The sequence below is a fragment of the Poecilia formosa genome, unplaced genomic scaffold (assembly GCF_000485575.1).
Source record: "Poecilia formosa unplaced genomic scaffold, Poecilia_formosa-5.1.2 Scaffold243, whole genome shotgun sequence".
Taxonomy (NCBI): domain Eukaryota; kingdom Metazoa; phylum Chordata; class Actinopteri; order Cyprinodontiformes; family Poeciliidae; genus Poecilia; species Poecilia formosa.
The window spans coordinates 861,105-875,348 of NW_006800182.1; the positions used below are offsets into that span (position 1 = coordinate 861,105).

The 14,244-nt window shown below is 36.8% G+C and overlaps 1 protein-coding gene across 27 annotated transcripts in view; it reads right to left on the minus strand.

Moving 5' to 3' along the window:
• The window catches only part of matn4 (matrilin 4), a 60,798-nt gene that overhangs the window by 39,573 nt on the left and 6,981 nt on the right, over window positions 1-14,244 (minus strand). For 8 of the 27 annotated variants that reach the window (XM_016680475.1, XM_016680465.1, XM_016680481.1 and 5 more), the window contains exons 2-13: window positions 11,320-11,453; window positions 10,027-10,202; window positions 9,702-9,860; window positions 9,184-9,415; window positions 8,196-8,318; window positions 7,814-7,936; window positions 5,857-5,982; window positions 5,317-5,442; window positions 4,567-4,692; window positions 4,153-4,278; window positions 3,422-3,547; window positions 1,873-1,998 (exon numbers count right to left, since the gene is read on the minus strand). In XM_016680475.1, the coding sequence (XP_016535961.1) occupies window positions 1,873-1,998; window positions 3,422-3,547; window positions 4,153-4,278; window positions 4,567-4,692; window positions 5,317-5,442; window positions 5,857-5,982; window positions 7,814-7,936; window positions 8,196-8,318; window positions 9,184-9,415; window positions 9,702-9,860; window positions 10,027-10,202; window positions 11,320-11,395 (1,645 nt within the window). In that variant the 5' untranslated portion in view covers window positions 11,396-11,453. Of the gene's footprint in view, window positions 1-248; window positions 372-805; window positions 932-1,872; window positions 1,999-3,421; window positions 3,548-4,152; window positions 4,279-4,566; window positions 4,693-5,316; window positions 5,443-5,856; window positions 5,983-7,813; window positions 7,937-8,195; window positions 8,319-9,183; window positions 9,416-9,701; window positions 9,861-10,026; window positions 10,203-11,319; window positions 11,454-14,244 lie in introns of all 27 variants that reach the window. The other 19 variants (XM_007569630.2, XM_007569632.2, XM_016680484.1 and 16 more) reach the window with 19 other exon arrangements.

A 14,244-nucleotide genomic window follows, 5' to 3' on the forward strand; every position in this document is an offset into this window, starting at 1 on the left:
ACATTAAACAGAGAAGAGGTTTAATCAAGTTTTGAATGTCAATTTTCAGGCAATTAAGAGGATTTGACATACAAACTGTAAATCAGTGCTGCTTAAAACAGCAAAATATAAAATTATTCTACAAATGAGCTGGGAAAGATAAAGGCAGAGAAACAGTAGTGATGAATGGATTACATTTAATCAGCAACTGGCCTGCAGAGAAAGCAAATGAAAAAAAAACACAAAAAAAAACAAACGGATTCACTGACTTGTGCAAGTCCTCTTGTCCCTGTTGAGTTTGAATCCTTTGTTACAATCACAGGTGAAGACGCCCGGGGTGCTGATGCAGATCTGTTCACAGTCATGTTTCCCCTCAGCACAGAGGTCAATGGCTAAAGCAACACAGACATGCACATAGATGTTTTTCCAAGTCAGAGTTAAAGTGCAACACATTATGAGTTTCTTTGTCAGCAAAACCAAGGACATGGTGACGGCCTTCTCAACAGAGTTCTGACTGCAGAACCATCTGTTGAGATTCTCCTAAAATACAAAATATATTGTGGCAATACAGCCTTATGATGTATATAATTTATTTCCTCTTTTGTTTAACTTTATTTATTTAACTAGAGCAGTGCCCATACGCAGCTAAATTTTATGTAGTCTTAAAGCAGGATCTCAAAACGTAGCACACATTCAGATTTACCCAACAAAGTATCTTGAAACACTCATAACAGTTTCATATTCAAAAGGTGACACGAATCAAATACAGGCTGATTTCATCTATCTAAAGCTAATAGGCATAAATATTGCATATTTAATAAAAAACCTGAGCAGCTCTTCTCATCCTCATTGAGCCTGTATCCCTTTTTGCAGTCGCAGGTGAAGATGCCCGGGCCCATGTTCACACAGACGTGGTCACAGTCATGTTTTCCCTCAGCACAAAGGTCAATGGCTAAAATTAGACACAATAATTAGTTTCAAGCTGTTAATTGGTACATTTTTATAAACAAATACATATTACTCTGTTGCCTATTTAAAAAAAATAGCTTTGTATAATTAAATATAGCAAGAAGCATTAAGACCAACAGTATTAATAAGATTTAACAGAAAAAGCAAATGAAGAGGATAAAGGGGAGGATAGATATTTTTAGTCTTTTTCTTGTTTAGTGAATGGTAAAGTATCTATTAAACAAGAAAGAATAGACCTGTAGTTAGTGATGTAAAGAGTTTTCTACCAAGATGGTGAAATTAATCTTATGATTACATTTAGAAAAACGTGGTTTGACTATTAAATGGAAATATGGAAAAGTTCATGTTCAACAAAACCCTCTTTTAGTTTTTGTAGTCTGTTGTCTGGGATGTTGCCAATCATTCTAACCACTAAAATGGTTGACAAATGAACTTGTATCAAAGCTTGGTCTACTGATCATATCTATGCTTTTATCACATTGCCCATTTTTCTGTTCTAGTAAAAATGCTAAGAACAATTATATGGTTTAATGACTAGTAACATTTTGGTTGGGATTTTTTTCAGACATTGACAGTTTTATGTTTTAGATCATCTATTTTGTGCATTTTTTAAATGTTAGATTGAGCAACATACTGGATAGTATACTTATATCTAAATATTTAATCTGATGTGTGTAGGTGATATGAGGATTGAGGATGTAAGGCCAATTAGATCCAACATATTTAAAGACGAGTGAGATAGCTGATTTTGACCAATTTAACAAACCTTGCAACAACAGTAGATATTTTATATTTTACAAAAAAATTAAAGAAAAATAATTAACTCCAACTTTGCTGTTAAATAGGTATAATACCCATTATCCTTGGATTTGTGTAAATATGAACATATGGCTATGTGTGTATTTTTGTGGGAGCCCGACTAACGTGAGCAGGTCTTCTTGTCCCCGTTGAGTCTGTATCCCTCGTTGCAGTCGCAGGTGAAGATGCCGGGCCCCGAGTAGACACAGACTTGTTCACAGCCATGTTTTCCCTCAGCGCACAGGTCAATGGCTAAATTACACACATTAATTTAGTTAAATTCCCAATCTATATTTCCATAAAGTTTCTGACAAAGTCATCAGACATTTCTTACTCAAAACATGACATTTGTATTTGTACAGTTTCTCTTTTCTTCTGAAGAAGCATCACGATAACAAGACATAAGACAAGACAAGAAAGAAAGAGGATAATTTATTCAGGGTTGTTATATGAAGGTCAGGACTTGATTTATGTAAAATCCAATAATGAACCAGGAAAGAAAAAAAAAACATAAAACTAATTAGAGCAATAAAATGTCAAAGAAGAAAAGCAAATAAAAACGCCTGTTGAATGTTTTTTTGTTAGTTTTCAAGCAAATGACAGCAGGAAAAACTAGACTATAAAGTTAGTAAAGTGAAGCATTTTTAATCGAGGACTATTTTGAAGATTGTAACATTAACTTAAAGCTTACTTTTAAAATGTCTCATACATTTTTTGTCGCTTTTAGCACACTGACTCATGTTATACCAAAGCCAGTGGACCCGAATCCTTATCCTCAGGATCAACTGTCTGATATGTTCTGGATATGGCTGTTTTTTTTTTTTTGTTGTTGTTGTTGTTGTTTTAAAGAATAGGTCATAAATACATTTCTGCAGTGCTTGATGGCATGCTAAGATGGTCATGTAAATATTTGAGAAAGCACTTATTAAAAACATGCAGGGCAGTGGGTCCCAAGGACCAGGGCTTGGGACTACTGATTTTGTTATTTGGGCAGATAGTATAACAAATTGCATAGTGAAAAATGTAGAATTTTTAGTACTATAAATCCAACTATTTTCTCACACTATAAACTAACATTACTGAAAATTACTTAATAGTATTAAATGATACTTGAAAAGTTGTGTTTTCAACTTCAAAATAAGTATCACATCATCTGCATAAAGTATTACTTTGTATTTACTTGCACTGTCATTTAGACAGTGTTAATTGTACCTGCACAGAATTTTATAAGGTAAAGTTTAGTCATCTCATTTGATTAGCAGTAAGTAAGTAAGTAAGTAATATATAGTGATATTGATGTAACCTTTTATACAAATACTAAGTGATTTTTGAGTTTTAGAAAAAAAAGAGAGTTTCGCAAAGAGAATGTTCAAATAAATGTTTAAACAAATACATAAATATGATAATAAATTACATTTTTAGTCCATATGCACCACAAACGTATGGATTAAAAACAGAGACATGATGTGTGCTAACCATCCTAACAAACCTTTTCATTTTTGCACAAAAATCTTGGAAGCAGCAAAAAATATTTTATACTTTCCTAAGAAATAATCGAAAGAGGAAATAAACTTTGTCATTTTTGTAAGACATATTCAACAGAAGGAATGACGCATAGATCTCTCTATGTAGATATGTCTGTACATGTGTGTATTTCTGTGATGGCCTGACTAACGTGAGCAGGTCTTCTCATCCACGTTGAGTCTGTATCCCTCGTTGCAGTCGCAGGTGAAGACGCCCGGTCCCATGTAGACACAGACTTGTTCACAGCCATGTTTTCCCTCAGCGCACAGGTCAATGGCTAAATTGCACACATTTATTGAGTTAAACTTGTTAATCATTAAGAATTCCTTAAACATTTTCAAACTACTTGGAAATGTTTCCACAGTTCCAACAAGTAAAAAGAATGTTTCCCATGTGGGCATTTTTAACTTTCAAATAATCCCTGTATTTAAGTAAAAGTTAGATTAGTAGATTTAGTAAGCAACCATTTGGAAGACCTCAAAAGCTCTCAGTCCTTGGAAAAGTATTCCCACAAATTATCCCAATATCATGGATTGTAATATTTTGGAAGTATTTAATTAATAAATAATTCTGGATCACTTCTTCGAGAAAATGCAAAAATTGTGTTTCTAAATAAATATTAGCTGGAACAATAAATGTTGTCAGATACTAAATGTTACGTCTAAAAGCTTTCCTGATCAAAGTTTCAGCCATTAGAGTCAAATATGAAGTCTGTGTAGTAGCCTGAGAGTAGACTTTAAATTTTACTTCAGGACAATAAGGGCAGAAGCATCTTCAACCTTGTTATCAGATTTAAATAATGTAGGTAATTGTCAGATTTGTGTAATTCTACAAATGTCTGTATAAGTATGTATTTTTGTGAGAAACACAAAACTGACTAACGTGAGCAGGTCTTCTCATCCCCGTTGAGTCTGTATCCCTCGTTGCAGTCGCAGGAGAAGACGCCCGGTCCCATGTAGACACAGGCTTGTTGACAGTCATCTTTTTCCTCAGCGCACAGGTCAATGGCTAAATTATACACAATAATTGAGTTATCTTGTTGGTTTTAAAACACAACCAAAATGAAATAAATATAACTGTCTTGCACCTTTTAAAGTAAAAAATATAAAGTCAAAACTCTAATCGGTTTAGTCAGCAAGACACAGCTCCAATTTTGCCTATAAAATGAGGGGAGGTTGACTTTTTTTTTTACACAGAGTTTTTCCAATTTAATTGATCGTTTTCATAAATAACAGTATGAAATGTATTAGCTGGGTTGATTGTATTGTATAGGTTAAAATCTGTGGCTCGACTAACGTGTGCAGGTCTTCTTGTCCCCATTGAGTCTGTATCCCTTGTTGCAGTCGCAGGTGAAGACGCCGGGCCCCGAGTAGACACAGACTTGTTGACAGTCATGTTTTTCCTCAGCGCACAAGTCAATGGCTAAATAACAAACATTCAGTCAATTAAAATTGTTTTTCTGCAGCTTTCTTATCAGCCTTCACAAATGATTTTTATGAAATAATTTATAAATTACTTGCTGAATCTAATAAGTAATATGTGGTATATATAAACTGTTTTCTCATTTGGCAGTTTAATAATTCATGTTTTCAAACTGAAGCAAAAAAATGTCCATCTTATTTGCAAGACAGGTCATTTACATAAGCTTGCATCAAGATATAGATCCCAGTGTCTAATTTTTGTTGAGTTGATAACAGTATAAGATTGACTATTTCATTACTACTTAATCCCTTAAATAAAGCTTATCTCACCAGGCGTCATAGGATTTTCTATACTTAAATAAGAGATTTGCATTTTTCCTTAAAAAATAAATGTTTACAACTGCATGTGACATGTTTTCAGATAAAATAAGTGTGATGTCTTTAAACTCTCTTGCAGAACATTCCAACAATTACAGCGACGTGTGGAAGCTGTTCAGTGGTTATAGTTTTGGTTTCAAAATTAGAAGTGGGCAAAAAGTTTAACTTTGTTGTTGAGTCCTTTATCCCTAGATATGTCTGTCTGTAAAGGTGTGAGCAGGTGTATTTTTGTGATAGCCGGACTAACGTGAGCAGGTCTTCTCGTCCACGTTGAGTCTGTATCCCTCGTTGCAGTCGCAGGTGAAGATGCCGGGTCCCGAGGAGACACAGACTTGTTCACAGTCATGTTTTCCCTCAGCGCACAGGTCAATGGCTAAATTGTAAACATTTAAGTTAGATGTACCATTTATGTAACCATTTATTTCTAAAACCTTTAGCAATTGCAGAGAAATTTACTCTCAAACAATATAAAAGTAATATAGTTTGCAGTCTCACACATTATAGCTACAATGAGGGTATATAAAGGAGCTCTTCTAAATATTCAGGTTTTTATGTCTTTGTTAAAAAGTGGTATTTATTAATTATTATCTGGATGAGTCATCCACTGAATTTGATTTTCTAAAGCTATGGCGAAAAACAGTTGCACTCATATTGTACCAGGATTCAACTGTCTTTAGATAGTAAAAAATAAAAATAAAAAAAATGACACTAACTTCAATCTGTTGATTTTATGTGTGCATATTTACATATCTTTATATATGAGGATTGTTTAGAAACACTGACTAACGTGCACAGGTCTTCTCGTCCACATTGAGTCTGTATCCCTCGTTGCAGTCGCAGGTGAAGACGCCCGGTCCCATGTAGACACAGACTTGTTGACAGTCATGTTTTCCCTCAGCGCACAGGTCAATGGCTAAATTACACACATTTATTGAGTTAATTTGGTCCTGTATTAAATCTTTTTTTTACTGAAAACACACTGTGAGAACAGGCCTCAAACATGGTAAAATACATGTAATCATCTGTTTCACATATGCAATCACCAGTAACCTCTAAATAGCCCCTGTACTCCTGTTGTTATAAATCAGAATAGTTGACAATCTGTCATTAAAACACATTTTTTCTGTTAACAATAATTACATGGTTCTGAGTCTTTGAAGATCTGTGTGTTACCAAAAGGTCTTAAATTGTCTTTTTTTTTCTTTTTTTTTTTTTTTTTGTCTAAATTATCCTGAGATCCAGGTGTTGTTTGCCTCGCTGCATCTATAAACGAGTGCATGTGAACAGGACGTGCACATAAACAAAAACACCACTAGATGGGCATGTCTGAGTTTTATAGCCGTTAAAACATTCTGTATTTGCTGTTCAAAAGGTTCATATTGGTTTCAGATTGAATTGTTGTTTAAAGGAGGTACATATTTTCAAAAGTGATGACTGTCAGTGCCATGATGGTTGTGACATGAGTGTGAGAGTAAACCCGATGCAAATACACTGGGTTTCTTGTTTACAGTATATTGTGTTGTGCCAAGAAAATAAATATAATAATGAAAAGTTGTTTGCTAACTTTTGTGGAGTGGTGGAAATATATTAGGAACACAAACAAATGCTTTTGGAAATGGCAGCTGTGCAGTGTTAATTGTCATCATTTAACCTCACTTCATCAGATTAAAAGGACAGGGCAAGCGCTGCTACAGCCTAGTTTGCATCAAGTTATAGCAAGAAGCAAGAGAAATTCAGCAAAGCATTTATGATTTGCATGAAGCCAGCCAGAAAACGAATATTTCAGCATTTGATTTAGAGATTTAAATCCATTTGATGTTGCAAACTGCATGGCTAATTACAAACAAAATCCAGGTTTGGCTTAAATGGAACTGCCGTATTTTCCGCACAATAAGGCGCACCTTATAGAATAGACGCTACAGTAGATAGAGGCTGGAGTTACGCTATGCATCCACTAGATGGAGCTCCACTAAAGGGAATGTCAACAAAACAGTCCGACTCCGGGCGTGGTCGGACGATGGTCACCCTTCTCCGTTCGCGCACAGCATGTTGGTGGAGAACGTGGTGCTAAATGACCTGCAGACGACCTGATTACAGACGGTCGGTAGGTAGATAGGTCAGTCAAACTTTATTAACAAACCAGCGTTCTGACAACTATCCCAGCATGCACCGCGCGCTTCTTATTCTACGGGCGAAAATGAAGTCGGCGGCTGCTTACCGTAGGTGCCAGACCTGTTGTAGCTCAATATTGATCCATATATAAGGCATACCGGATTGTAAGGCGGACTGTCGGCTTTTGAGGAAATTGAAGGTTTTTAGGTGCGCCTTATAGTGTGGAAAATACGGTACTCTATTTATTGTCACATTAGTGACTAATATTGCTAACTTCAAAGCTAAGTCAACTAACAAGAAAGTTCTCCAGGAGCCTATATAATCTTTTATGGTAAAGTAATATTGCAAGTATTCATAAAATAATCACAGCTGTGGCTGCCAGATTAACTCAAATCCTTTTTTTATAGTTCCATTTATAGATTACTCAAACAAGTAAAACTATCCAGCTGAACAAAACATTTTTTTTAGCATTTTTTAGAAAATAAACCAATTTTCCATTTCAATAAAAAAATTGTTTGACATGAATTCATGCAAACAAAATCTTGATTATTGTAAAAATAGCAATTTATTTTGCATGTGTCAAACTGGAACATGTAAAGACAGTGAGGTTTGTGTGAGTGTGTGAGACTGACGTGAGCATGTCTTCTTGTCGTCATTCAGGTGGTAGCCTTGGTTACAGTCACAGGTGAAGGAGCCAGGTGAGCTGATGCAGATCTGTTGGCAGTCATGCTTTCGTTCAGCACACAGATCAATGGCTGAGAAACACATGAAAACAAACAGAAACATAATGACATTTAAAAAAAAATCATGGATTAAGTGTAAAAGTTAGACATTTATCAGATCTTTTAGCAGAATAGCCAGTTGTACTTTCTCCAATGAATGATATTTGTTTCGCTTCTAAAGTACTTGCATATGTTACTTAGTATGCATTTATTCCACAGTTGCAATCTGATCTAAAATATTCTATCTTGATCTGTAAAAACAAATGTGAAGCTTGCTCGGTAATATTTTTACCTGAGCATGTCTTCCCATCAGCATTGAGCCTGTATCCAGGCAGGCAGTGGCAGGTGAAGGATCCTGGGGAGCTTTCACAGAGATGCTCACAGCCGTGGTCAGACTCCAGACACAGATCAATACCTGCAGCATAGTTCAGGCCAAAGTCATGACAACAACTGAACTATTTGCTTTGCAATGCAGTCTAAAACATGTGTCCAATACAAACTCTAGTGATGACATTAGCATGCATATCAAATTCTGTAATTCTGACACTTTATTAGTTGAACTGTTGCAGTCACTGTTACAAAAGTCTCCAATAATGCTGATAAAATAATACTATTACAATAACTTTTCTACAGGTACATTGAGCACCTAATCAGCTTCACTCCACCCTTTGTTATATATTTTTGATGAAATCCCTGATCTATTCAAATGAATTGTTTCCAGGTTTCTTCCATTTAGTAAAACTGCAATATATTTTCAGAGTAACCGTTCTGTTCAGAAAAGCTGATGGAAGTGGAAATATGAAGGGAAACATATAGTCTGGTATGAAAGATATTAAAACATTTAGCAGAGAGATGGGAATTTTTTTTTATCTTCAGGGTAAACATTTATTGTTTGTCGATTCCATAAAGAAAGGTTATTTTGGCCCAGCTGAATCCAGCTGCAAGACATTTTCACAATAGTTGGCTACAAGATAACTTCAAAAAACTGCAATCCATTTGTTGAATTAAATGTGAAGGCCAGACTCAGATGGGACTTTTTATAAAAACATGATCTGAAATCCAGGAAAAGTGACTTTCCAGAGTTCAGGTAATTTATGAGCTTCAAATGGTACTCAAAACTGTTCCGAGTCAGAGTTTTACATTCCAGCAGAAAAGTTTATGCTAAGTATTGAAATAATAGGAAAAGATAAAGTATCAAACCTAAGTTGGTCAAGAGCAGTTTAATGAACATTTTCTTGAAACTTCACATTTGTGCGATGGTTTTTGTTCTGCAGTCTTACCACAGAGCTTGTCCTGGAACTGCAGGCCAAACTGGTAGATAAGGTCAAACCTCTCCACCAGGAACACATGGTCTTCGAAGGGCGGGGAGGCCATGGCTCTTAGTGACGTCATGTCGGCTCTGGCCACTCCCACTGCATAGATCTCAATGCCTCTTTCTCTGGCCTCAGCCGCCACCTCCGCCACACGGTCCTGAGGACGTCCATCTGTCACAATCACAGCCACGTTGGGGACCTAACAAGAAAGAAAATCATTAGCTTGCTACTGGTGTATTGACTATTAGTGAGCTCTCCTTTGCTAAAAGCATGTTCTCTTACATCACAGATCTTATATTGCTAAATTTAGATAACATTTGTATGCCTTCCATACCAAAAATATTGATGAACTCCACTAAGTTTAGTCAAAAAATTAAGATTAAGATTTTTGGACCTCATTTGTATCAGTTGCGAAGGTCTTCAAAAAAAAAATCAGCCTGTCAAATAAATAGGAACAAATTGACTTCAGGCAGCAGTTTGTATACCTTTGGCCTGTCTCCCTGTCCGGGACTGAAAGCTTCATTCATCAAGTATCTGATGGCGAGGCCCGTCATGGTGCCCTGAGCCAGTGGAACGATCTCATTGATGGCTTTCACCATGTTTTCCAGCTTGCTGTGGGTCTTGAGGGAGAACTCACTGCGGACCTGAGCACAAAGAAGGTGACTGTCGACAGCAACATAAGCAAACTGTTCATCATTTCCATAATTCTTCTGAAAGAAATTCTACAAATTAAATAAACTACCAGAGAAAATATGTGTTCTCTATGAAAAAATAACTGGAAATGGTTTGGATGGTGACTGCAAAAAGTACCTGGCTGGAGTACTGAACAACTCCCACTCTTGTGGTGTCTAGTCCAATGTCCAGGGTGTTCAGGATGTCGATCAAGAACTTCCTCATTGTCTCAAACTCATGTGGTCTTACGCTGCGGGAGCTGTCGATGAGGAAGACTAGATCCACCGGGCCAGACTTACATTTCTGATTAGGACCTGAGACAAGGGTCACAAGAAAACACTGTTAAGATAGTAGAACAAATGTCTTTAACTGGAAAGCAGGAAATATGTGAGTACTCTTATTCTATGTGAGCACCTGAACATTTTGACCTTTTATCTCCAGAGTCACTCTCCTGCCCACTTCTGCCAGCCTGAGTTTATGAGCAACAGGGCTTTGATATTAAGAAAACAAATAGCCACACTATAATAATTGAAAGTTACAATGAGGATACTGTAAATAACTCATACATTCTCCACTCTTCTCCTTATTTTATAATGATCAGATTCATGTGAGCTTTTTGAACTGGAATCTGTTATTTTGTTTTTTGACACTGATTGATTGCTCCTGGATTTCCAGTTTCTTCAACAATTTGTCTCATACTGTTTAAATAGTTAAATCATATTGATTTGATTTGTGATTTGCAATAAGACTCTTTTAAAGTAGCTGCTGTTTGCAACACCAGTAATTCATTATAAGACTTACTTCCAAACTAAACTTTGCTCCACACAGTTTGAGTCAGGTTGTATAAAACAACAGATGACTTTCAGACCAGGCAGCATTGGGAAGTGAGTCTTATACTTAACACTTACAACACCTAACCTCACTTTTCCATGGCTCCAGCTCTCACTGGGCGTCTGTTTTCATCTTTCGTCTTTGACTCACTTTCATGTTGTAACATCATCATGGTTCAAACACACTGCAGCCATGAATGAGTTTTTGATGAGCCTGTGTTTTCGTAGCCGATTTATAAGCTAGAATGGGACTTTTTGATTAATGTACATCCAGAGTTTCAGCCCATGGAAATAATAACCAGAGACACAGCGGTCAGTGTAGGAAGCCATGTGGGACTCAAGGAATCCTTCTTTAGTTTCGGACAGACGTGAGCAATGAAAAGTGTTTAAGCACCTCTATGAGTCTATTGTCTGGCCATGAACATGAAGTGAATACCAGATGAAATATGAATTGACTGTTTAAAAGTCATTTTCATGTAAATCATGAGTCCCATTAAGATTATTTGATCCCATTGTGAGTAACAAAAATGTCAAAAAATTAAAGATGACATCCACTTGATGTTTACAACCTAATATTTTCTCCTGATAAAGGCAGACTGACCTGATTTTGGTCTGGCGGAGGTGAAGACGGCAAGAGTCAGAACAATGAAGACACTCAGTCCTCTGAGGTTTCCCATCTTCACTCTGCAGGTCACAGTTTTGCAGAAAGTTCACCTACAGCTGCAGCTGGTTCTACTGGAGAAGAACCAAAATGTAAAGATGAGAGTTGGTGGGTCAGTCAGAGGGAAGGCAGACAGACAGATGCAGGAGCCAAAGTTTAAGGTGCGTCGTAAGCAGTCATTGTGAAATGTCAAAGAAACTTTAAAAGGTTCAGATCAAACATACCTGAATTAATGATCTAGGTTAAATACAATGCCAATGTTCGCAGTAATTTCTAGGAGATTACTACAACAACTACTACTAGTGCTACTACTACTACTGTTACACTACTACTGCTACTACTAATAATAATAATAATGTTTAACTTCAATATTCGGTGTGTTAAGAATGAAGCTGTAACTACCTGCTTAAAACTTAATACAAAGACTGATAGACAGTCAACATCAGAAGAAAAATCAATCTATCGTTCATCTCAGGAAAAACATAATTTCAAAAGTAACAATGTTTTTCTAAGCTTATTTCTCAGTTTGCAGAGAGCCAGTTATAAATATCAACTACAGAGAGCCTAGAAAGAAACTCTTTTTAAAAAGACCAAAGCCAAGGAAAAATACAGGCCAAAGACAGATTTTTAGAGTGGCACTAAAAATGAGATGTGATAGTTTTTCAGATTTACTGATGTTTGTTGTACTCACAGAAACACACAAAACATGCACACAAACAGAAGAGTTAAAGCTGATGAGTACAATAGACATTACTCTTTAAGATGAGAGAGCCTGCCTAATCTCTAGAGGAGCTGCTGCCTAAATCCAGCAATCGCCTGAGCGATAGACAGAGTACAGCCTGGACAGATCATCTGTCCGTCACAGAGAAACATGACGCATTATATAGAACCATACAGACACTCACACCTAAAATCAATTAGCATCGGTCAATCAAACATACATACTCTGAATGTGGGAGAAGGCCAGAGTTTACTCACAGAACACCCAGAACATTTCTCACACACTTGAATCATTTTTATGACTTTCTTTCGGCTGTGTTCCCAACAGATTCACCCACATTTATTAACTTTCTGCCACAATCTTTCATTTGCAACATCTACTTATATTTGAGATCACATATTTTTTTTGCCAAATTCTTGATAAAACGGCATGATTTATCGATTCTTCTGTATAACCGGTGTGGCTTTCACATTTAAAAAGCACTTTATTTCCTTGACTGATTATCATACAGCCATGCATTATTTGAAGATATTATCCTGTTCTGCCTCATTTCATTTGTTGGTGCCGAACGCAGTGATTAGAAAGGAAAAAAGATTCCTGCAGAATTCCCCCCTTTGTGTTCCTAATGGCTCTGGCAGGCTTGTGTTGCAGTGGGACATTCCAGTCCGGCCCTATCATAAACCACTTGGCTGGAAACACCTGGTGAAGGTGCACAGCAGTTCCTGCTAATAGAAGGCTGTGGAGGAACACACACAAGTGCCTGGCCTGCCTGTGTGTCTGTCAGTAGCCCTGTAGGCTATCAGCTCGGCAGCAAAGGGGTAACGATAATGTCTGGAATGTGTTTATGTTCATGGAACCTGGTCAACTCAAACAGGCAGCATGAAAGCCACCTCTCTGTTTTTAGGTCCACAGAGACCATCCTGTGGGAGTTAATCTCTTTCAGACGGGTAGACAGAAACTGGAGTCATCCTGAGCTCAGATCAGAGTCATGAGTCAACAGATGAAGCCAAGCACAAAGGAACGTTTCTCTGCTTTTTGTCTCGTCTTTCTCTGAAGCATCTGTTCTTCCTCTCTGTGCCTACTTTCTCTCTCCTCCTTCAGTCTTGTCATTATTTTTTATTTTTTACAGGAGCATCTCTGTGGTTAATGGAAGGCCAGCCAAACATCTGGAGTCCATTCCTTATGCTTTTACATATATGTTGCAACAGAGCCAGGTCAATGGCTGCATCTTCCATAACGGGAAGACAGAATTAGATTTTAAAGCCAGAAAATATAAAAGTTTTTTTAAACACAAACTTCCTGTTGTTTTCAAGCCTGATAAGTAACTTCAAAACACTGACACAAAATTGCCCTTTTGATTCACCCCTTGTAAAAGTGAAACAATAAAATATAGAGACGATGCCACAGCATCTGCAGCATTGATGGTACATTTTGTAGTTTCTGTTTTCTTGACAAAAAAAAAAGCCTTAGTAACCTTGAATATGTTGAATATGCTACGACACTGAAAACACACAAGAACAATGTCTCTACTGAGACCCTTTTAACTCAAAATTTAAGAAATATCTGGAATCTTAAAGCTGGGGGATGAGGACATAATACTGTCATACCATGATTATGATATTGATTCAACAGCCAGACCAATAAAACAGCTGCTAGTGTTGTTTCTTGTGAACCAGCAGTTACCAAAAACATCCACTATGTGGCAGCCTTGTAAAGCTCAACACATAATCAGCATCCAACATCAGGTAGTGTGTTTGTGAGCAGCTGATCTTAACAATTAGCTAGAAGCTAATTTGACCACAGTTTAATAGTCAAAAGAGAAAAAAAAATCTGCAGCAGGATGAATCTGAATGTGCAAGAAATAAAAAATCTAAAAAATTACTAACACCTGTCCTCCTGCTTCTTGTTAAGTTTACAATATGAAAAAAACATAAATAAATGAATAGTCTCTGGTTTCTCTCTGAGTGAAACTTTTGGTCCAAACATTATTTTGCATGTAATCAAAACAGGCTCCAAACTGGAATGTAGATGTTAGAAATGCTGCCCATAAGAAGTTCCTGAGAGGGATGGATGGATGGATGGATGGATGGATGGATGGATGGATGGATGGATGGATGGATGGATGGATGGATGGATGGATGGAT